Here is a 17,773-nt window from a genome sequence, read left to right as displayed (position 1 = left end):
AAATCTGCATGTCGAAAAATATGCTGTAAAATGTAGTAGATTAAAAAAAAATGCCATTCCCCCAACCTTTGCTCCCCTACCAGACACGGTGATGACAGCCTGACTGAGCAGATGAGGACCGAGGTTCTCCCTCTGGAAACTTGTCACTGGGGCTTCTTCTCTGCACTCGCACCCTGCTCTGCTGCGGAGCTTGAGAGCCCAGTGCTGTTTCCCTGCTGTCCAGCACCAACCAGTCCCTCTTTTCACTGTTACTGGTTTGTTTGTTTTTTTCAGATGAGGTATAATTCATGCTCATGAAATTACTATATAAAAACAAATCCCCTAAAAAAGTATGCTATCCTTTACTCAAGCTACCTAGGGGACCATTCCCAGAGCAAATTGATGCTGCTAATTTTATCATCTTTTAGAGATATTTTTCTCATATGTATTGTGGACATAGATACATGTGTGCATGTGTATTTCTCCACTTTTTTAGATATGAAAATAGATAAGCCTTTTTAATAGCTGCATTGAATTTCATTGTTGTATGACTGTACCTAATTTACTGTGGTTCTTATGTCTTTTTGTCATTACAGACAAGGTTCTGATGAATTTCCTTGTTTCTTCCTTCAGAGTTTTAAAAGGAAACCTGGGCAGGCTGACAATGAACGCTCCATGGGTGATCACAACGAGCATGTGCATAAGAGACTGAGGACTGTGGATAATGACACCCAGGCTGAACGGGGCCCATCCCAACCTCAGATCCAGGTGGAAGATGCAGATGCATTTGAGCACATTAAACAGGGCAGTGATACGTACGACGCACAGACCTATGGTATGATGCAGAAAGTGCTTCTTTTGCTCACTGACCTCTCTCTGAAAGCTTAGGCTATATGACTATGAGCTTGCCAGGCAAATTAGGAGGGAGAAGAAATGTTTCTCTGAACTATTTTTCACTTCAAAATAAGTACAGAGTAAATAAAAAAGTATTTTTCTAAAGCAAAAGTACAGTTTGGTTTTGGTATCAAGGTATCCATAGCCAACTGGAAATGCTCAGGGTTCCTGAGTTTAAAGTAAGCCTTCCAAATAGCCTGTGAAGTTAGCCATATCTAAGCCTCTGGCTGATCTCAGGGTTTCCTACTAGACCTTTTTTCATGGTCACCTCCAGGTAGCTTTCTACAGTGGTAGGTGGTATGAACTTGAGTTGTGTGTTTTTACTCATGAGTGAAAAGGTGAGGGAGAAAATTTTCTAGCACAGAAAGGATTCTAGTCCTCTTGGTGGTTTCACTCCTCATGTATAAACTAGTGGTAATAATATCTAGCTATAAAGATAGTATAAAAATAACTCCTCTGCAGTAGGTTATTTTTGTCTTTTTGTCCACTCTTACTCGAACTCAGAGCATTTATTAAAAACTGTTTATAATTGGTCCCGCTCCTACCATCGTAGGCAGTGTGTCAGCTCCTAATACAGCAGGAGCCTATGATGGATCTTTGTGTTTGAATTTGTCACTCTAAATGACCAGAAAGGGACAGAAAGTGGATTTCTGCCCTGGTCCAGGCACAGAGAGGAATATTGTTCTAAAATACTGTTCTAACTGAGCTATGCTGTCTAGAAGTCCTATCTACACTTTGAGCCTTTTGCTTTGTGTCAAAAGCTTCTGAGCCTTTCACTGCATGAACATGGAATTCCTCAAATAATCATATAAGCTAGGATAGGTCTATAGAGGTGAGCATACCAAGGCCAAAGAAGATCAACAATTTATCCAAGATGACAGGGCAGCGATACCAGTGTTGGTCTGGGATCCTTTTTTTAAAACCATTTTTATTTTTTGTAGTACTGGGGATTGAACCCAGGGCCTTTGGCCTGAGGTAACTTCCTCAGCTCTTTTTTAATTTCCTGAGACTGTCTCACTAATTTCCTTGGCTGGCCTCAAACTTGTGATCTTTTTGCCTCAGTCTCCCACAGTGCTGGATTTACAGGTTGTACCACCATGCTCAGTTTAAATACTCTTCACTTTTGATAAATTACACTTACCCTACAGGTTGGTGACAGAGGGTCATAATTTTCATTAGCTCTTCTGATTCGTGTGCCCAAAGTATTCTAGTTCATTTTGTGGTCATACCAGTAAAATCCCAGTTAAACACTATTTCTGTGGTCATGTGTGTAATTATATTGTGTCAGCTACCGCCACCCACTCATTGCATCGTTCTGCAAAACCCTAAACTTTGTAATGTATGTGCACTTTTTGCAGATGTGGCCAGCAAGGAGCAACAACAGACTGCAAAAGAGTCCGGAAGGGATCAGGAGGAGGAGGAGACAGAAGATGCCATCATGGATATGGAAGAGCAGGGAGAACTTAGAGCAGTGGACACGGAGCAGCTGAAGCCAGAGGAAGTCAAGTCAGGAACCACAGCAGGTTCTGGTACGTCCTGCTAGTGCCCAGGAGTTCTCCCCTCCCCGCTTCAGCTGTCTGACTTAGAGATGTCAGTTCTCTGGCCTGTAGTCTACTCTGGTCTTTTCTGTTTCATGTTCTAACCCGTGGCTCAGGTAATTACCTGAGCAAATAATAATTTGCCGTATTTTGTTTGGGGTAGAAAGATGGACAAGTGGAGTGAACAGGATGCTATGCTTTAAGAAAACCTCAGAAAGTTGATACTGCAATTTCAAAATTCCATCAGTCTTTAAAAATATGTAGAAGAATATAGAATGGTATGTTTAGCACAATTGTGATGGGAAGGTGTACCCTTGATTACTGAGGTTATTAAAAGAAACAGTGAGAAAAACGTGAATGTGAGAAGGTAACAAGTTTCCATTTCATTGCTAATTGCATTAGTGGGCTGCTTGTCACTGTAACAGAACACCTGACGTAAACCACTTACAAGGAGGAAAGCTCTGTTTTAGCTCATGGTTCAGGTTTTGGTTCCTGGCCTGCTGGGTCTAAAGCAGAAACATGATGGCAGAAAGTGTGGCAGAGGAGAGCTACTCTCATGGCAGTCAGGAAGCAGCTAGGAAAAGAGCCAGAGGGTCGGAGAGAAAGGAGCCAGCAAGGAAAAATACTCTTTAAGCCACAATCCCTGGATTTGTGACTTGCTTCATCCAGGTAGGCTCCACCTCATATGGGTAATAAGCCCATTTAGCTAATTAATTTGTGAATGGATTAATCTCCTTCAAAAAGATAGAACCTCATGTTCAAATCATGTTCTAAAAGCCCATCAAGTAATGACAAAACCTCCAACATAGCGTGCCCTTTGGGGGGCATTTTGGATTCTACCTGTAACACTCACCAAATCCTGTTACCAGATAGTTTGTTTTTAAAAGAGGCATGCATACAGCAAATATCAGCTTTATCAGAAATGCAGTAAATGCAGAATCAAAAGAATTCAAAAGCTTTTCTGAATATCTGTCCTTAAGAATGGTAAACACTGTCCAGTGCCCTGCCATTTACTATAGTGGGAAAGACAGAGCTGTGAGTTTAGATTTCCCTGAACTTAAAACTCTAGCTTTGCTTATTACTTTATGGGATGAGGCAAATTGCTGTTTTTCTTTTCCTCATTTTCCCTATCTATAAGATGGAACAATGGCTTTTTATTTTTGCAGTCCTGGGTATTAGACCCCTGGGCCTCATGCCTGATAGGAAAACTCCCTACCAGTGAGCTACACCCTCCACCCCTGAGTTTCCATTTTTACCAAAGTTCTACATGCACATAACCAAAAGAATTGCAGTTTTATGACTTATTAATGCAAACGACAGTCTTCTTTGTATCTTCTCCCCAGAACAGTTGCTTTCAATATCAGGGTGAGGAGTGGGGAAGTCAGTAAGAACTTGCAGTCACTATCTCAGAGAGCAGGAACTATCTCAGAGAGCCGGGCATGGTGGCGCACACCTGTAATCCCAGCACTCGGGAGGCTGAGGCAGGAGGATTGTTGCGAGTTCAAGGCCAACCTCAACTGCATAGTGAGACCTTATCTCAAAAAGACAAAAAAAAGAACGTGTGGAAATGTGATGAGTGTAATTTGCTTCACTGTTAGGCGACAGTAAAGGCTGTTTATGTTATTTAACATAATAAATGAAACTATGTCCTTCTATGAAAATAGGCTTGGATGAGATGGAGATGGAGACCCAGACTATTAAAACAGAAGAGCACAAAGACCCCAAGACAGACGGGTCCGAAAGTGAGACAGTGGACAAGAAGCCAGAAAGAAGCCAAGATTCGACCATTCACACAGCCCATCAGTTCCTCATAGATACCATTTTCCAGGTGCTGAAACTTTCACAAATTTTTTTGCAGATTATTAAAGCAGCAAGTTTAAATTGCTTTCGGATCTTTGTCTTTAGAGCTTTATGGAGCAGCTGTTGTCTAGAGGGTATCATGTCCTTATCGAATTTTCAAAAATATTACTGGAATATACAAGTGCTCTTTCTGTGTTTTATGCAGTGCTAGGATTTGAACACAGGGTATCAAGCATACTAAACAAGTCTTCCTCCGGTGAGCTATAACCTTCCCTCTGCCCAAGTCTTTAAGCACATGACACTGTTCCAGCAGTTAACCCCAGGGTCACTGTCTCAGTCACTTTCCTCATCACTGAGACACAATACCCAACACCCATAAAGTAAAAGAGCAAAGGTTTACTTCGACTCACATTTTAGTGTATGTGCTCCCAAAGCGAGCACTGTTTGGCTCACAGTTCAGTCCACAAGCCCAGGTAGGGTAGCATGGCGGAGGAAAGCTGCGCGTGGCATGAAGGACAAGAAGCAGAGTGTGAAAAGGAGGAGCTGTTAAGGAAGACAAAAGCTTCCAGGCCGTGCCCGCAGTGACTCACCTCCGAATAAGCCCCCATAATTCATTCTCATCTCTAAGATCCTGCCTGTGACGTGAGGCTTTAGGGACACATCTTAATATGAGCCATGATCTCGGTATAAACCAGAATGGTTACAGTGCCCTGACTTGTCTATCATGATGGCCCTGGTCCTTGGCCTTCACGTTCTGCTCTTAGATCTTTGTGAGGAATCTTCGGGTCAGTTAACAGTTCATGATAGTGAAGTGACAAGAACGTTCGCATAATGCCTACATTTGCAGATGTTTAAGTTATTGCCCCTAGTAGTTTGATTTAAGGACAGTGTAGATTTATCAGGGACCATTTTCATCATTGGTGAGTTAAGATTTGGTTTTTGTTTGACTGGGGTGTTGAAAGCATCCTTTAAGGGCTGGGGATTTAGCTCAGCGGCAAAAGCGCCTGCCTGGCAAGCGCAAGGTCGTGAATTCGGTTCCCGGTACCGGAGAAAAACCAAAAACAAAACAAAACAACAAAAAAAAGAAGGCATCCTTTAATCTACACTGTTTCTCTAGAATGGAGAGCAGAACAGTTGTCTGGCATCCTCTCATTGCGCTGTTAAATTTGCTTAAGTTTTGAGTCTCAGGCATTTGACTGCATCTGCCAAGTTCATACTGCAGGGAGGAAGGCAGCTAATGATTACCTGGTGATTCCAACCTCGGCCACCTCTTATCTGTGGCTTTCTCTTCTTAGCCCTTTTTAAAAGATGCCAGTGAGCTAAGACAGGAGCTGGAGAGACAGCTGGAAACCTGGCAGCTACATGAACCTGGAAATGCAGAAGAAGTAAGTCACTGGGGTTTTCTTCCTAAGTACCTTTCCCACTAATGAGTCATACTTTATTAGAGGGAAGAAGTAAACAACCACTTCGAGTAAACTTGATAACTTAAAACTTACTATAAACACAGGTCTAGCTGTCTGAGATTTTATCAATTAGGAAAGGAATATTGGAAATGGTAGATTGTATATTGGACTCTAAAAATGAGTAACAGTCATGCAGTTAATGTGAGAGCAGGTACACTGTGAATGTACTTTTATGTAAGTATTTCTGTTCATCTGTAGAACTATCAAACTTATAACTATTTGTGAACCTATTTTCTGACTCCTTCAGTGGACATAATACTGCTATGCATCTTGCTACTACATGACTGGCTAACATGAACACTATCGGGTTTATTTTATTAGTACATCTGTGTAGCATATAATGTTTACATTCCTTTTGGGAAAGTGGTACATGTATGTAACAGCTTAATTTTTTTCCAATCCCTCCTCCCTTTTTCTGTGCATGTTTGCAGTACACACTGTTCACAGTCCTTGTGTGGAGTTTGTACATATGCATGACACATCCAGTTCCTTTCTTTCGTCTTTTTCCTTCCCTTTATCTCTTGATCCCCCTTCCCATTTGAGAGTGATCTGTCTCCCCACTTCCTATTTCATTTTGCTCTGTATGTTTATTCTGGGTTTTTCATATAAGTGTGACTAAAATTTTTTTTAATGCATAGCCAACTCACTAGGTCCTTACCTCCAGCTGCCTTTGTGCTAGGGACTGGGTACATGGAGAATACAGTTACAGACCCAAAGCCTAAGTCTATCCATTACCTTTTGCACACTTTCCCACTAGATACATAGCTTTATTTAAATAGAGAAACCAACAAGTCTAGTTCCTTTAACTGTGTTGCTGGCCCCGTCAAGTAGGTAATATATGACAGTGTTTGAAAAGCTGGGCAAGAGTCTACTATGCGTCCACCAATTCATTGCTGGCCATGTGGATCTGCCAGGAATTTAATGACTCTGCTTCCTAAAATTATAATATGTGTGTATGTTTTATATTATTACTCCTACTGTGTGTGTGTGTTGAGTGCTGTCCTAGTAGAGAAAGCATGGGGCTTTGTGCTAGGGACTAAGTGTATTATGTGAGGGATTTGCACTTGTCACCTATTTTTGAAACACACGTGACTGAGAGCCTACAAATAAGTAGCTGGCCTGCTGGCACCAAAACTACACATTCACATCTGCTCACATTGGTTAAAGTCTAAATGATACGAATAAGGCATCGATTTGGTTGGCCATAAATTCCAGTAATTACTGCCTTGTTTCATTCTTTGAACTGTGGGTCTAGTTTTGGTGGAAGAGACAACATTTTTAAACAAGTGAATTAGCAGCTTGCTTAGAGAAATTCTAAAGTGCGTCTGTTGAGGTGGTTTATGCAAGTTATTTTCTGCCTTCATCTTGCTAGAATGACTTGGTTGGCTTTGATATTGTAAGGTTATCTCCCTTTTTTGTCATTGTCACAGGAGAAGGCTGCAGCTGAGATGTGGCAGAGTTATGTGATCCTCACTGCACCTCTTTCACAGCAGTTATGTGAACAACTTCGTCTCATATTAGAGCCCACCCAGGCAGCCAAGCTGAAGTGAGTCTTCCATTGGAAGCCCTCCCATTACCTGAAACGATGATAGTACTGCTTTAGAGCTCAGCAATGAGCCATTTATGGTGCTGGCTTCTAGGTTGCCGCTCTGCCATACAGGCACCATGGGCCTTCCTTACCCGTTACCTCTACCACGAGGGTTTCTATGATACTGGTTATGAAGACAGTCTCCCATCTCCATTCCTACCAGATGGGAAACTAGCTGAGCCTTTGCAGTTCTCTTGTCTACTTGCTGTGTTGCTCACCTAGATCTTTCCAAAGTTGTGTCTAAAGCCATAGTTTAGAATAAAAAAGAATCTAAAACTTCATATCTAGTGCACAATTTATTGCAACATCGGCAGTCAATGTTTCTCACTGGTGGTGAGGAAGTTAGTGGTCCTGTGTCCTCAGTTGATAAGAACTCTTAATTGTGCTATGGGACTAATTATTTGGTAGTGTTTTAAGATATTATTAATGTGATCTTTGCCCTGTTTGGGTACATTTGATAGAGGAGACTATCGAACAGGGAAGCGACTGAACATGCGGAAGGTCATTCCATACATTGCCAGTCAGTTTCGGAAAGACAAAATTTGGCTTCGAAGGACCAAGCCCAGTAAACGCCAATATCAGATTTGTTTAGCCATTGATGACTCTTCTAGTATGGTAGACAACCATACCAAACAGGTAAGCAAGAGAAAAGTATAGCAATCTGATGGAAGATTAATGCCAAACCACATTCTCTGGGCTATCTTAAATGTTTTAACTGTGGCCTAACAAAAAATATGATAAACATGTTTGAGAAGATCTAGGAATTTCGAGTTCAAAAGGACAATTATTTTGGTCCCTTACTGTTGTAGTCTTCTAAATTGTTTTAGATCTTAACCATACTATTTTCTACCTGCATTTTAAGTAAATCCAATTGTTTTCTATAAAGTGCAGTAATGCAGTATTGAAACTATTCTTTAAAAATGTACATAATATACTAATATGTACAGCTTGATTTTTAAAAATGTATTCTGAATATGTATATTTTATTTAGTCTGAAATTATACACAGTTAGTATTCTGTTAACGTTGGCAAAGCTTAGGAGCCTGAATAGGATTACTTACATTGCCACCATTATAGGCACTGAGATGTTTGTCAGTTTTTACAGTGATGCTGTGATCCAGCATAAGCCTGTGAGCAACCTAAAATGTGTATGTTCTGCTGGGAAAGGAGTAACCTCTGAGCCTGGGTTCACACCCCTAAGCTTCCCACTTAATTACTATATGACTTCAGAGCAATTTATTTTAAAAGCTGATTTCCTTTTCTAAAGAAAATCAAGATTATAGCAACTCGTCTTAGTGCTGCTTCAACTAACTCAAATTCTACATTGAGTTTACTACCTGAATTTTAATTGGTTTTTAAATCTTGTTATCCAGCCAGGCATGGTGGCACACACCTGTAATCCCAGCACTTGGGAGGCTGAGGCAGGAGGATTGCTGTGAGTTCAAGGCTAGCCTGAACTGCATAGTGAAAACCTGTCTCAAAAAGACCAAAAAAAAAACTTATTACCCATAAAAAATTATTTTTTATAGTTCTCCTCCCAAAACAGAAGGAAAAAATGTTATTTTATGGGGCCACAGATATCAGAATTACTAAGATGACTTCTTGGAAAACCATTCTTACCCGTTTAATGGATTCTGTGCTTCAGCATCTGTGGTGCTGAGGAGGACCTGAGACCCCTGAAGCCTCAGTAATACCTGTGTACCATACGAAAGTGTTTCCTGTGTGCATCTTGATGGTAAAAAGTGTCTGAGAGGCTTTCCGATTCCTTAGACCTTTCTCTGTTTCATAGCTTGCGTTTGAGTCGTTGGCTGTGATTGGAAACGCTCTAACCCTCCTGGAAGTGGGTCAGATTGCAGTGTGCAGGTATGATTGCTCACACTGGGGAAACCCTTTTCACAGCCTTGTCAGTTTGATGTCATGATAAAAATAACCCCCACTGTATTTGGTTTTCTCCCCCAAGTTTTGGTGAGTCTGTCAAGCTGTTACACCCGTTCCATGAGCAGTTCAGTGATTACTCAGGGGCCCAGATTCTACGACTCTGCAAATTCCAACAAAAGAAAACTAAGATTGCTCAGGTATGCTGATGAAATCAAATTTTTTTTCACAGTTATTTATAAGCTGATGTTGGACAGACATAATTTTTACAACCCCCTATAGTATTTAGGACAAAAAAAAATTGACATGAATAGTCTTAAACCTTGGCTGGCGTACTGTAATGGAAGCTTCTTTGGCATCCTTTATAAACAAAGGTGCAACTCGCCTTTTCTTAGTTCCTCAGAGATCGTATGACTTGGCACCATTGATTTTTGGCTCCCCGTATTTGAGTGGTTTGGAACATTTTGCAACAACAAACCCATCTCCCAGTCCTATCAGGTGGATCAGGGCATTTCCCTCTCCCATGTAGGCGAGAGAAGCAATAACATGAGATAAAGCCAGTGATTTGTTCAGGATGACAAAACAGCAGGGGTAATATTTTCTGTCCTTCTAGTTCCTGCTTTACCTTCTTTTGTACTCATTTTATTTTTCGTGTTTTTTGTTTTTGTATCAAAAATCGAACTCACAACCCTGTGCTTGCCAGGCAGGCACTGGGCCGTTGAGGTATATCCCCAGCCTTCATTTTTTTGAGAGAAGACAGCTGTTTTGTTCATGGATATTCACATTACAGACTTCCTATTTCTAGGGAGTAATATTTCTTTTAAGGTATACTTCAGAACACAAGAAGTTTGATAGCCCACAACATGTCTGTCTATTCTTGCATTCAAGGACAAATGCTATTCAGTACAAGGATCATCCTTTGTTTACTCCAGGTGGATGGTGGGGAAGCCTGTTGCTTATTAACCCAAGCTAGATCCCTAATACTCACTTCCGTCTCAAGTCATTTGTTTTTATGGTGGTGGAAAAAGAAGCTTACCAGTTTCCTAATTATCTTTGTTGGTTCAGTTTCTAGAGTCTGTAGCCAGCATGTTTGCAGCTGCTCAGCATTTCTCACAAAACATGAGTCCAGGTGAGCTGCATTTCTTTCTCTGTGTCTGTCACCATCATTTAAAGTATGTGCTGTGTCGGGTGTGGTGGCTCATGCCTGTAATCCCAGCACTCGGGAGGCTGAGGCAGGAGGATCGTTGTGAGTTTGAGACCAGCCTAGGCCACAAAGTGAGCTCAAGGCCAGCCTGACCTGCCTAGCGAGACCCTATTTCAAAAAGACAAAAAAAAGTATGTGTTGCACAGGGAAGACAAGCAGATAGAGGACCGCTAGGCCTCACTCACTCTTCATTCAGAAATTTCTGCTGAGCCCCTCGCCATGAGGCTTGTGATCAGCGAGTAAGCCAGATGCTGATACACCCTTCTGTGACAGGTTGGGTCGGAGGTTGGGAGAGAAAGGAGCAGGGTTGTGGAATTCAGTACCAAGACAGCTCTGGAGAAGGATGCGATTCAGAAACCAGAGAATCCATCTATTATTGATCTGGGATTTGAAACATACCATGCTCTTTCCAAAATTGCTCAGTCCTGATACTGTCATGCAGAAACATCCTCTTTGAAGCAGGTGGTTCACACCTAAGTTGAGGCCACCTTCAAGCACAGTAATCTTTGGCTACAGACATGTAGCCAAAAATTTTAAAACACTTTACTCACTATTCTAGTTCCTTTTTATGTAAGTTGTTTAAATGAGTCAGTATTAAGCAAAATAGGTACAAAGAATTGACAAAAATCAGGCGATAGACAACTAAAATGTAAAACTCTCCATTTCTGTCTTGAGCACTTCCTTCTTTTGGCTTATTCAGTACTTGTCCATATGGTTCACAGTCATAAACATGTTTTGATGTATGTTAATCTACAAGTGCCGCTGATCTACACTTGACATTGCCTGAAAGCACTCCTGGGAAATTCTGCCACATTGACAGAGGTTTAATACATCTTTTCTCTCCTAAGTAATAGATTTCATCAAAGGTCTCCTTTGTTCAGAGGTGTTTGGTCTTAATAGTACAGAGAAAGCCTACACTAATTTGCCACACTGTAGGTGGTTTTGAGTTTTTTTAAATGATTTCATTTTATTCCCTTTTTTCCTCTCACATCTAATATAGAAACCGCACAACTTCTCCTGATAGTCTCTGATGGACGAGGCCTTTTCCTCGAGGGCAAAGAAAGAGTCATGGCAGCAGTTCAGGCTGCCCGGAATGCTAACATCTTTGTCATTTTTGTTGTTTTGGACAGTCCCAGTTCACGGGTGAGTGACTGCTAGAAGCCACATTTTCTGGAGATAAAGGGATTCCCTTCAGCCTGTTTTGAAATACAGGTTGGGGCTGCTTTATCATATTGAGAATTCCTAGTGTCCGAGGTGTTCTGTCAGGCACCATTCTTTGTGTAATACTATTCTTTGTGTAATACTCACAACAACTCAATGAGATAGGAGTGTTTTTCCACTAAGTGAAGGACAGCAACACAGAAATATTACAGGTAATGAGTAGGAGAGCCACGACTCCTACAGACTCGATAATCTGTCTTCTGGGTCACAGTTTCTTCTGTATAGCAGGTATTACAGCCTTGATAATGGGCTCCTCCTGCTACTGAAGACTGGCCTTCCCACCCTATCTCACCAGTCCTCAGAGCAGAGCAGTTCTGTTTCTGAGGAGGCACTGTCCCTGCAGGCAAGACAGATTTACTGGGAATTCTTCCTATGGAGAATAGAGACACCATTGTAGACAAGGTAGATTTCTCGTTTATCCCTCTTCCTTTTAAAGTCTTCATTCTCCTGGAACAGATGCTCAGACATCTGCCTCCTTAATGCGTTCCGAAAATTAAGGGTAATTTCACATGTAGAGATAAGACATGGGAGACAATTGTCAGCGAAAGAGATCAGAGAAGACAACTGACTTTTCCTTTTTTCTTACAAAATACTTTGGCAACAGGATTCTATCTTGGACATTAAAGTACCAATATTCAAAGGACCTGGAGAGATGCCTGAAATCCGATCCTACATGGAGGAATTCCCGTTCCCATTCTATATCATTCTTCGAGACGTGAACGCACTTCCTGAGACACTCAGCGATGCCCTCAGACAATGGTTTGAGTTGGTGACAGCCTCTGCCCACCCATAGTACAGCAAGCGCAGTCCAAAGTGAGACGGTATGAACCACGTTCAGAAAGTGACATCATACCCAGGTGGTCCCTACTCCTTTTTAAAACAACTGTTTCTGAACTTGCCACTGTAAAATCGCATTTTATTTTTATTTCCCAGTATAGCTCAGAGAGTTCTCAGGCTCTGTGCTTTTCCTGGGCTCGTTTTGAAATCTGGGGCAGTGGGAGCCTAACTGGGGAGCCTGACGCCCTCTCTACAACCCAGCCCCTCCAGTCTCCTTGCAGAGGCTCTAAACATCCTTTTGGAGGGAGGGGCTGTACAGGGGATTGGACTTAGGGTCCCACTAAGTTGCTCAGGCTGGCCTCAAATTTCTGATTCTTCTGAGTACCTGGGATTACAGACGTGTGCCCCCGTACCCGACTGTTGGGCACCTTCCTTAAGGAGGTGTTGCCGCAAGAGTGGGACTGGACCATGCCAGTTCTTTGGACAGAGGAATAAAGAGAGCAGCCCTTTTGATCCTCTTTAAGCCCTGCCATGGCAAGCTCTTGATAGGAACCCAAAGGCTGTCCTGTGGCTGAGATGTCTACAGTTTTCTGGGAGCCTGATTTTGCATTTTTTTATTGTGAAAAGGTTATTCTGTTCTCTCCAAGGACAGGAAGCTTATAGTGTACGTGTTCTCATTTTTAGCTGCACATTACAGTAGCCCGAGTAATCAACAAAGAAGCCTTGGGCTGTGTAAAAATGAAGCGGCTTTTCAGTGTCCTTCATTCACATTTGCTGCTTCGGGAGACTATGCAATGACAGAAAGATGGTTTTTCCTTTGTTTCACTCTCTCAGTGCCATAGTCCCAGTTATAGTAATTTATTTCTTTAGTTCTTCCCCCTCCTCCCCCTTAACAGTTAGGGGAAGAATCATTCCCCAGTGCTTTCAAGCTAGACTGAGCCAGTCTCATTCTCCAAAAGAAATGCCGTGTCCACAAGAACTAAGCCCCTACCTTTATTTTTCTTTTTCTTCCAGTCAGAACACACCAGTGGTTTTGAGGCAGTTTTTACTTGGCCAGAAAGCAGTGTTTGAATACTTGAAACTGTGTGCTGTGTTCTGTTTAATGTTCTGTCAGAATGTTCTTTGTAGGCATCTGTGTCCTTGTCCCCGTGTCTGTTTCCAAGTTACATTGTGAAGCCTGTACCCTTATACGGTGGCCATCACATGCAGCTTGCTTGTTTAACCAAGTGTCCTAAAGCATGTACCTGAAGTTGTATCATTGTTATTTTTTATTCTGAAAATCTATGCAGTTTATATTCTGAAAACTATTAAAAGATTTACCACCATTGAGATCATTTGTGATCATTCTTAATAGAATATGACAGGGGATTGATCTTGCGTACTTGACCAGCAGACCATTCAGTTCATACCAAACTAATGGGACCAGCAACATCAATGGTTTAATACAGTAAGACTTTCTCACTCATATTCATGTCTCTGGTGGGTAAGCTGCACCTCGCTGGCTTTGTGGCAGATGGAAACGGGTGAGTTAGGCAGAACTGCACGGAGGCGAATCAAACTGACCTCTCCCCTACTCACATTTGATTGGCCCAAGCTGTCCTAGGGGCAGAAAATGTACTCCTCCAGCAGGGTTGGGTCTGGGAGAGAAAGACAGCAACACTGACAGTGATACAGTCTATTTACCTTTGATGGGCAGGTCTTACACACGGTGGGGCTTCCCAACTGGAGTGCCTAAAGTGATTCCTATGGCTTTTCTGGGATTTGGGAAAGAAAGAATTCTGGTGAGCGGGTACCCAAGAGTGCCACTGCCAACTTGTGATAGGAATAGGGAGTGCTGTCACAGCAGCTGATGCTGAGTTCCGACATTTAAGGAATGGGCAGCAGAGCACAAATACTTTGCATGCTTATGTAATCCTATTTTAGCAACAACTTCGACCATTGTCTGAGCAAAAGGCTTGCAAAAATTTCTATCTAGACATCTGGCAAGGCTCTTCTCTCTTACGTTCCCAGTTACAGTCATTAGTGAATGACTGGGATACATTCTGAGAAATCCAGTGTTGGGCATTTTTACTGTATTGAAAGGATAACAGACTGTACCTGTAAAAACTAAGCTATGATGTCACTTAGATGATAGAAGCTTATGGGGTCGCCACCATAAATGCAGTCCCTTGTGGCTCAAAACATATACCATACATATCTGTACTGTACATTCAGATACCTGCTGGAGCTGTTACTTGAGCACTCATTAGATGTGTTTTGTTCAAAAGCACCATTTATCTGATCCCAGACTTCTCCAGTATGCCCATGTGAGTTGGCCACTCCTGCAGCCAGACTATTTACAGAGCCAGCCTACACATCTGCTTTGCTTCCCTCTCCATCTTCATGATTACAGTCTTGTCATGTTTCTCTGGATACCTCTGAACACATCTATCATCCCCTCCGTTCTCTGACTCCACCAGGGCAGCTGGGGCTCTTTTAATCTCTACCGTGGAGTATTCGGCAAAGTAGTCATTATCTTTGCTTACTTCATTTCATCCTAATCACAACATCCAAGGAGATCTTTATAAAACCTCTCAAGCTAGAAATCCCTCCAGAGCTTCCTGTTACTCAAGTTAGGCCAACCTATGCGGTTCCCTGCCTCTCTTCTGGCCCTGGACCCGCATCAGCACCACTCATCTGCTCACAGCCTTCCAGAGTTCCTACAATCCGCCCGTGTCCATGTGTTGTGTGGAGTCCTCTTAGCTCCTTTGTCTTTTAGACAAACACTTCAAGACTTCCCAGGACGAATGAGATTCAACAGTATGAACAGCAACATTTCGTGGCATTGCATTGAACTTACAATTTCCTGCCCAAAATCTTAATCTTTGAGGACAGAAAGTATATGTAACTTGTGACAGTATTAACTGTGTCTAGCATGAGAAAATGTTTCTGGAGAGAAAGAAGAAAGTGTAAAAACAGGAAGTAAAAGCTCCTAGCTTGTTCAATTCCTCATCCGTGATTTTTTTTTTTTTTAATATAAGTGCTTAAAACCACAACGGGGTGCCCATTTAAAAGCCGTGTTACAAATGATCTTGATGACTACCACGGGGCAAATGCTTGTGAAAAAGGACGAGGAAAAGGGGGGAAAGTGCAGGATGCAAATTTTAAAAGAAATTAACATTTCAGTCCGTTCAAACATACACATTAAGGACTCAAAATGAGTATAGTGATTTTCTCCCAAAAAATTACCTTCCATTTAATGAATTCTTTTTTTTTTTTTTTTTTTTCCGGTACCGGGAACCGAACTCACGACCTTGCGCTTGCTAGGCAGGCGCTTTTGCCGCTGAGCTAAATCCCCAGCCCCCATTTAATGAATTCTTAACTGCGTCCCATGCTAAGAACTGTGCCCAATGCCTTATCATTTTTATTGCCTTCTCGCAAAGTCCTTATATGCACGAACTGTTATCCGAGTCTACGGACTGCAAATTCCAGGGCTTCCCTCACACCCAGGTCGCCGCGGCGCCCCGCGCGGTTCCCCGGGAAACCGAGCTCGCCCCGCCCCCTGACCCAGGAAGTGATCCCGCCACTTCCGCTCCCGGCCAGACCCGCGGTCCGATTGACATGGCCGCCTCCCGCCTACCCCCAGGGACGCTGACGCTAAAGCAGGTACTGTACCAGTACTTCCCAACGCCCGGCTAGAGCAGCATTCCTGAACCTGAGCCTGCAGCCTGTGATCGGGGGCGTAGGGCTGGGGCTTCCCTCGGTGGGAGCCACGGGAAGTGTGCGGGGCTCACGGTGGGCGCCGGAGGCGGGCCAGCCTCTTACTTCTCGGAGCCTAGATGCTTCCTTACCCGATAACCTCGGTGAAGGCTGCTCTGCGATAAGGAACAAAGAATCTGAACAACTGTGTTCATTTAGAAAAGGTACTGTTGCTATGACAGCTTTTAGAAGCCCTTTTTCTGCCCACTGGCGAGCTCTTCATTTTAAAGGTTCCTGATCAGGTTTGACAGGGAAATAAGCAATAAGCAATAAACGCCCAAATGCACTTTTTTCTGTCAAAATAAAGTTTTTCTTTCTCCTTTATAAAATTGAAGACTAAAGAGAGTGCCTGGTTACAGTCTGTTTTGCTAAAGTAGAGCTGGCGATCGTGTAGTTGTAAATGTCAGTTCTTGTCCCCTGTACAGTTCCTGAGAAGGCAACAAGTTCTCCTCCTCTACAGAAGGATTTTGCAAGCATTCCAGCAAGTTCCAAATGTGTCTGACCGCTAGTACCTGAAGAACTGGGCAAGGGAAGAATTCAAAAGAAATAAAAGCGCCACAGAAGAGGTGAGAACAAAATCATAGTGAGAACAGCTTGGCTCTTTTGTATTGATCAGTGATTTTTTTAATTTAGTAGACATCTTGAAATATAAATGTCACTGAGGTGGTATAATTTTTTTTTTGGTGGAGGGGCGGGTCACTTGGGATTGAATCCAGGACCTTTCACATGCTAGGCAAGCACTGAATCTCTGAGCTACGTCCCCAGCTTTTTCTGTTTGTTTTTTGACATCGGTTTTCACTAAATGACTAAGTTGCCCAGGCTGGGTTCAAATTTGGGATCGTCCTGCCTCAGCCTCCGAGAATGCCAAGGATTATAGGTGCCCACCCAGCTAAGGCAGTATATTTTGATCATTACTTGTAATGGTACTTATTTCTATTCAAATGACATTTTAAAATTTTAAGTTATATCTATACAGTAGCATTACTTGGCTTTTATGCTGTACCACATAGATTTTAGCTTTCCTAATGTGTAGCAGTTCCAATCACACTGTTGACTTTGTGTTATTGTTGGAGTGTGTGTGGTGCTGGAATTGAACCCACAGCTTTGTGCATAGTAAACCCATTCCCTACCACTGAGCTACACCCACAGCCCACCCCTATTGGTTTTTGACTTTTATAAATAAAATAGCAGAACTATACCTTATTTAATGAGATAGAATGATAACCATATTTCACTTTCTAATACAGGACACAATCCGGATGATGATTACTCAAGGCAATATCCAGCTGAAGGAGTTAGAAAAAACACTTGCATTAGCAAAATCTTAACTAGCATTTTTCCAAAGGATTTTCAAATACTCATGTTCTGTTGAGTTTAGGATAATGGACAGCTCAAAGCCAAGTCAAACTGTTGATGTGTATAGCACTCAGGCACAATTTCAGAAGGTGGAGCACAGGATGTCAGAGAGACCAAAGAAAAGCACAATGAAACAGCTGCTTTAGATCTGAGAAATTCACCTGACTTCTGAGAATGTTTCTAGAATGTTCTGAAAATGTGTCATCTATTTTCATAAGAAGCAAAAAGTATTAACAAATAGCCAGCTGCACATGAAAAGATGCTCAACACAAATCATCAGGAAAATGCATAACAGAACCGTAAAGACAGCCAGGCATGGTGGTGTATGCTTGTAATCCCA

At 42.2% G+C, this 17,773-nt stretch overlaps 2 protein-coding genes across 5 annotated transcripts in view; both read left to right on the top strand.

Moving 5' to 3' along the window:
• Mdn1 (midasin AAA ATPase 1) overlaps positions 1-13,668 on the top strand; it is a 143,603-nt gene extending 129,935 nt beyond the window's left edge. For all 4 annotated transcript variants that reach the window (XM_013510773.1, XM_013510772.1, XM_013510771.1 and 1 more), the window contains exons 92-102: positions 613-814; positions 2,232-2,402; positions 4,076-4,239; positions 5,507-5,596; positions 7,105-7,220; positions 7,724-7,898; positions 9,052-9,125; positions 9,223-9,337; positions 10,203-10,266; positions 11,342-11,484; positions 12,167-13,668. In XM_013510773.1, coding sequence (XP_013366227.1) covers positions 613-814; positions 2,232-2,402; positions 4,076-4,239; positions 5,507-5,596; positions 7,105-7,220; positions 7,724-7,898; positions 9,052-9,125; positions 9,223-9,337; positions 10,203-10,266; positions 11,342-11,484; positions 12,167-12,355 — 1,503 coding nt within the window. In that variant the 3' untranslated portion in view covers positions 12,356-13,668. The remainder of the gene's footprint in view (positions 1-612; positions 815-2,231; positions 2,403-4,075; positions 4,240-5,506; positions 5,597-7,104; positions 7,221-7,723; positions 7,899-9,051; positions 9,126-9,222; positions 9,338-10,202; positions 10,267-11,341; positions 11,485-12,166) is intronic.
• A 2,236-nt stretch (positions 13,669-15,904) lies between these two features.
• Lyrm2 (LYR motif containing 2) lies at positions 15,905-17,757 on the top strand. The gene is given in 3 exon segments (XM_005415284.2): positions 15,905-15,984; positions 16,503-16,643; positions 17,325-17,757. Coding segments are annotated over 3 exon segments (267 nt in total). The 5' UTR covers positions 15,905-15,939; the 3' UTR covers positions 17,406-17,757.
• Positions 17,758-17,773: the final 16 nt, after the last annotated feature.

This window comes from Chinchilla lanigera, unplaced genomic scaffold (assembly GCF_000276665.1).
Source record: "Chinchilla lanigera isolate Chin_1 unplaced genomic scaffold, ChiLan1.0 scaffold00010, whole genome shotgun sequence".
Lineage (NCBI taxonomy): Eukaryota > Metazoa > Chordata > Mammalia > Rodentia > Chinchillidae > Chinchilla > Chinchilla lanigera.
Note: the sequence above shows the minus strand (reverse complement) of the source record. Positions and strands in the feature narration are given on the sequence as shown.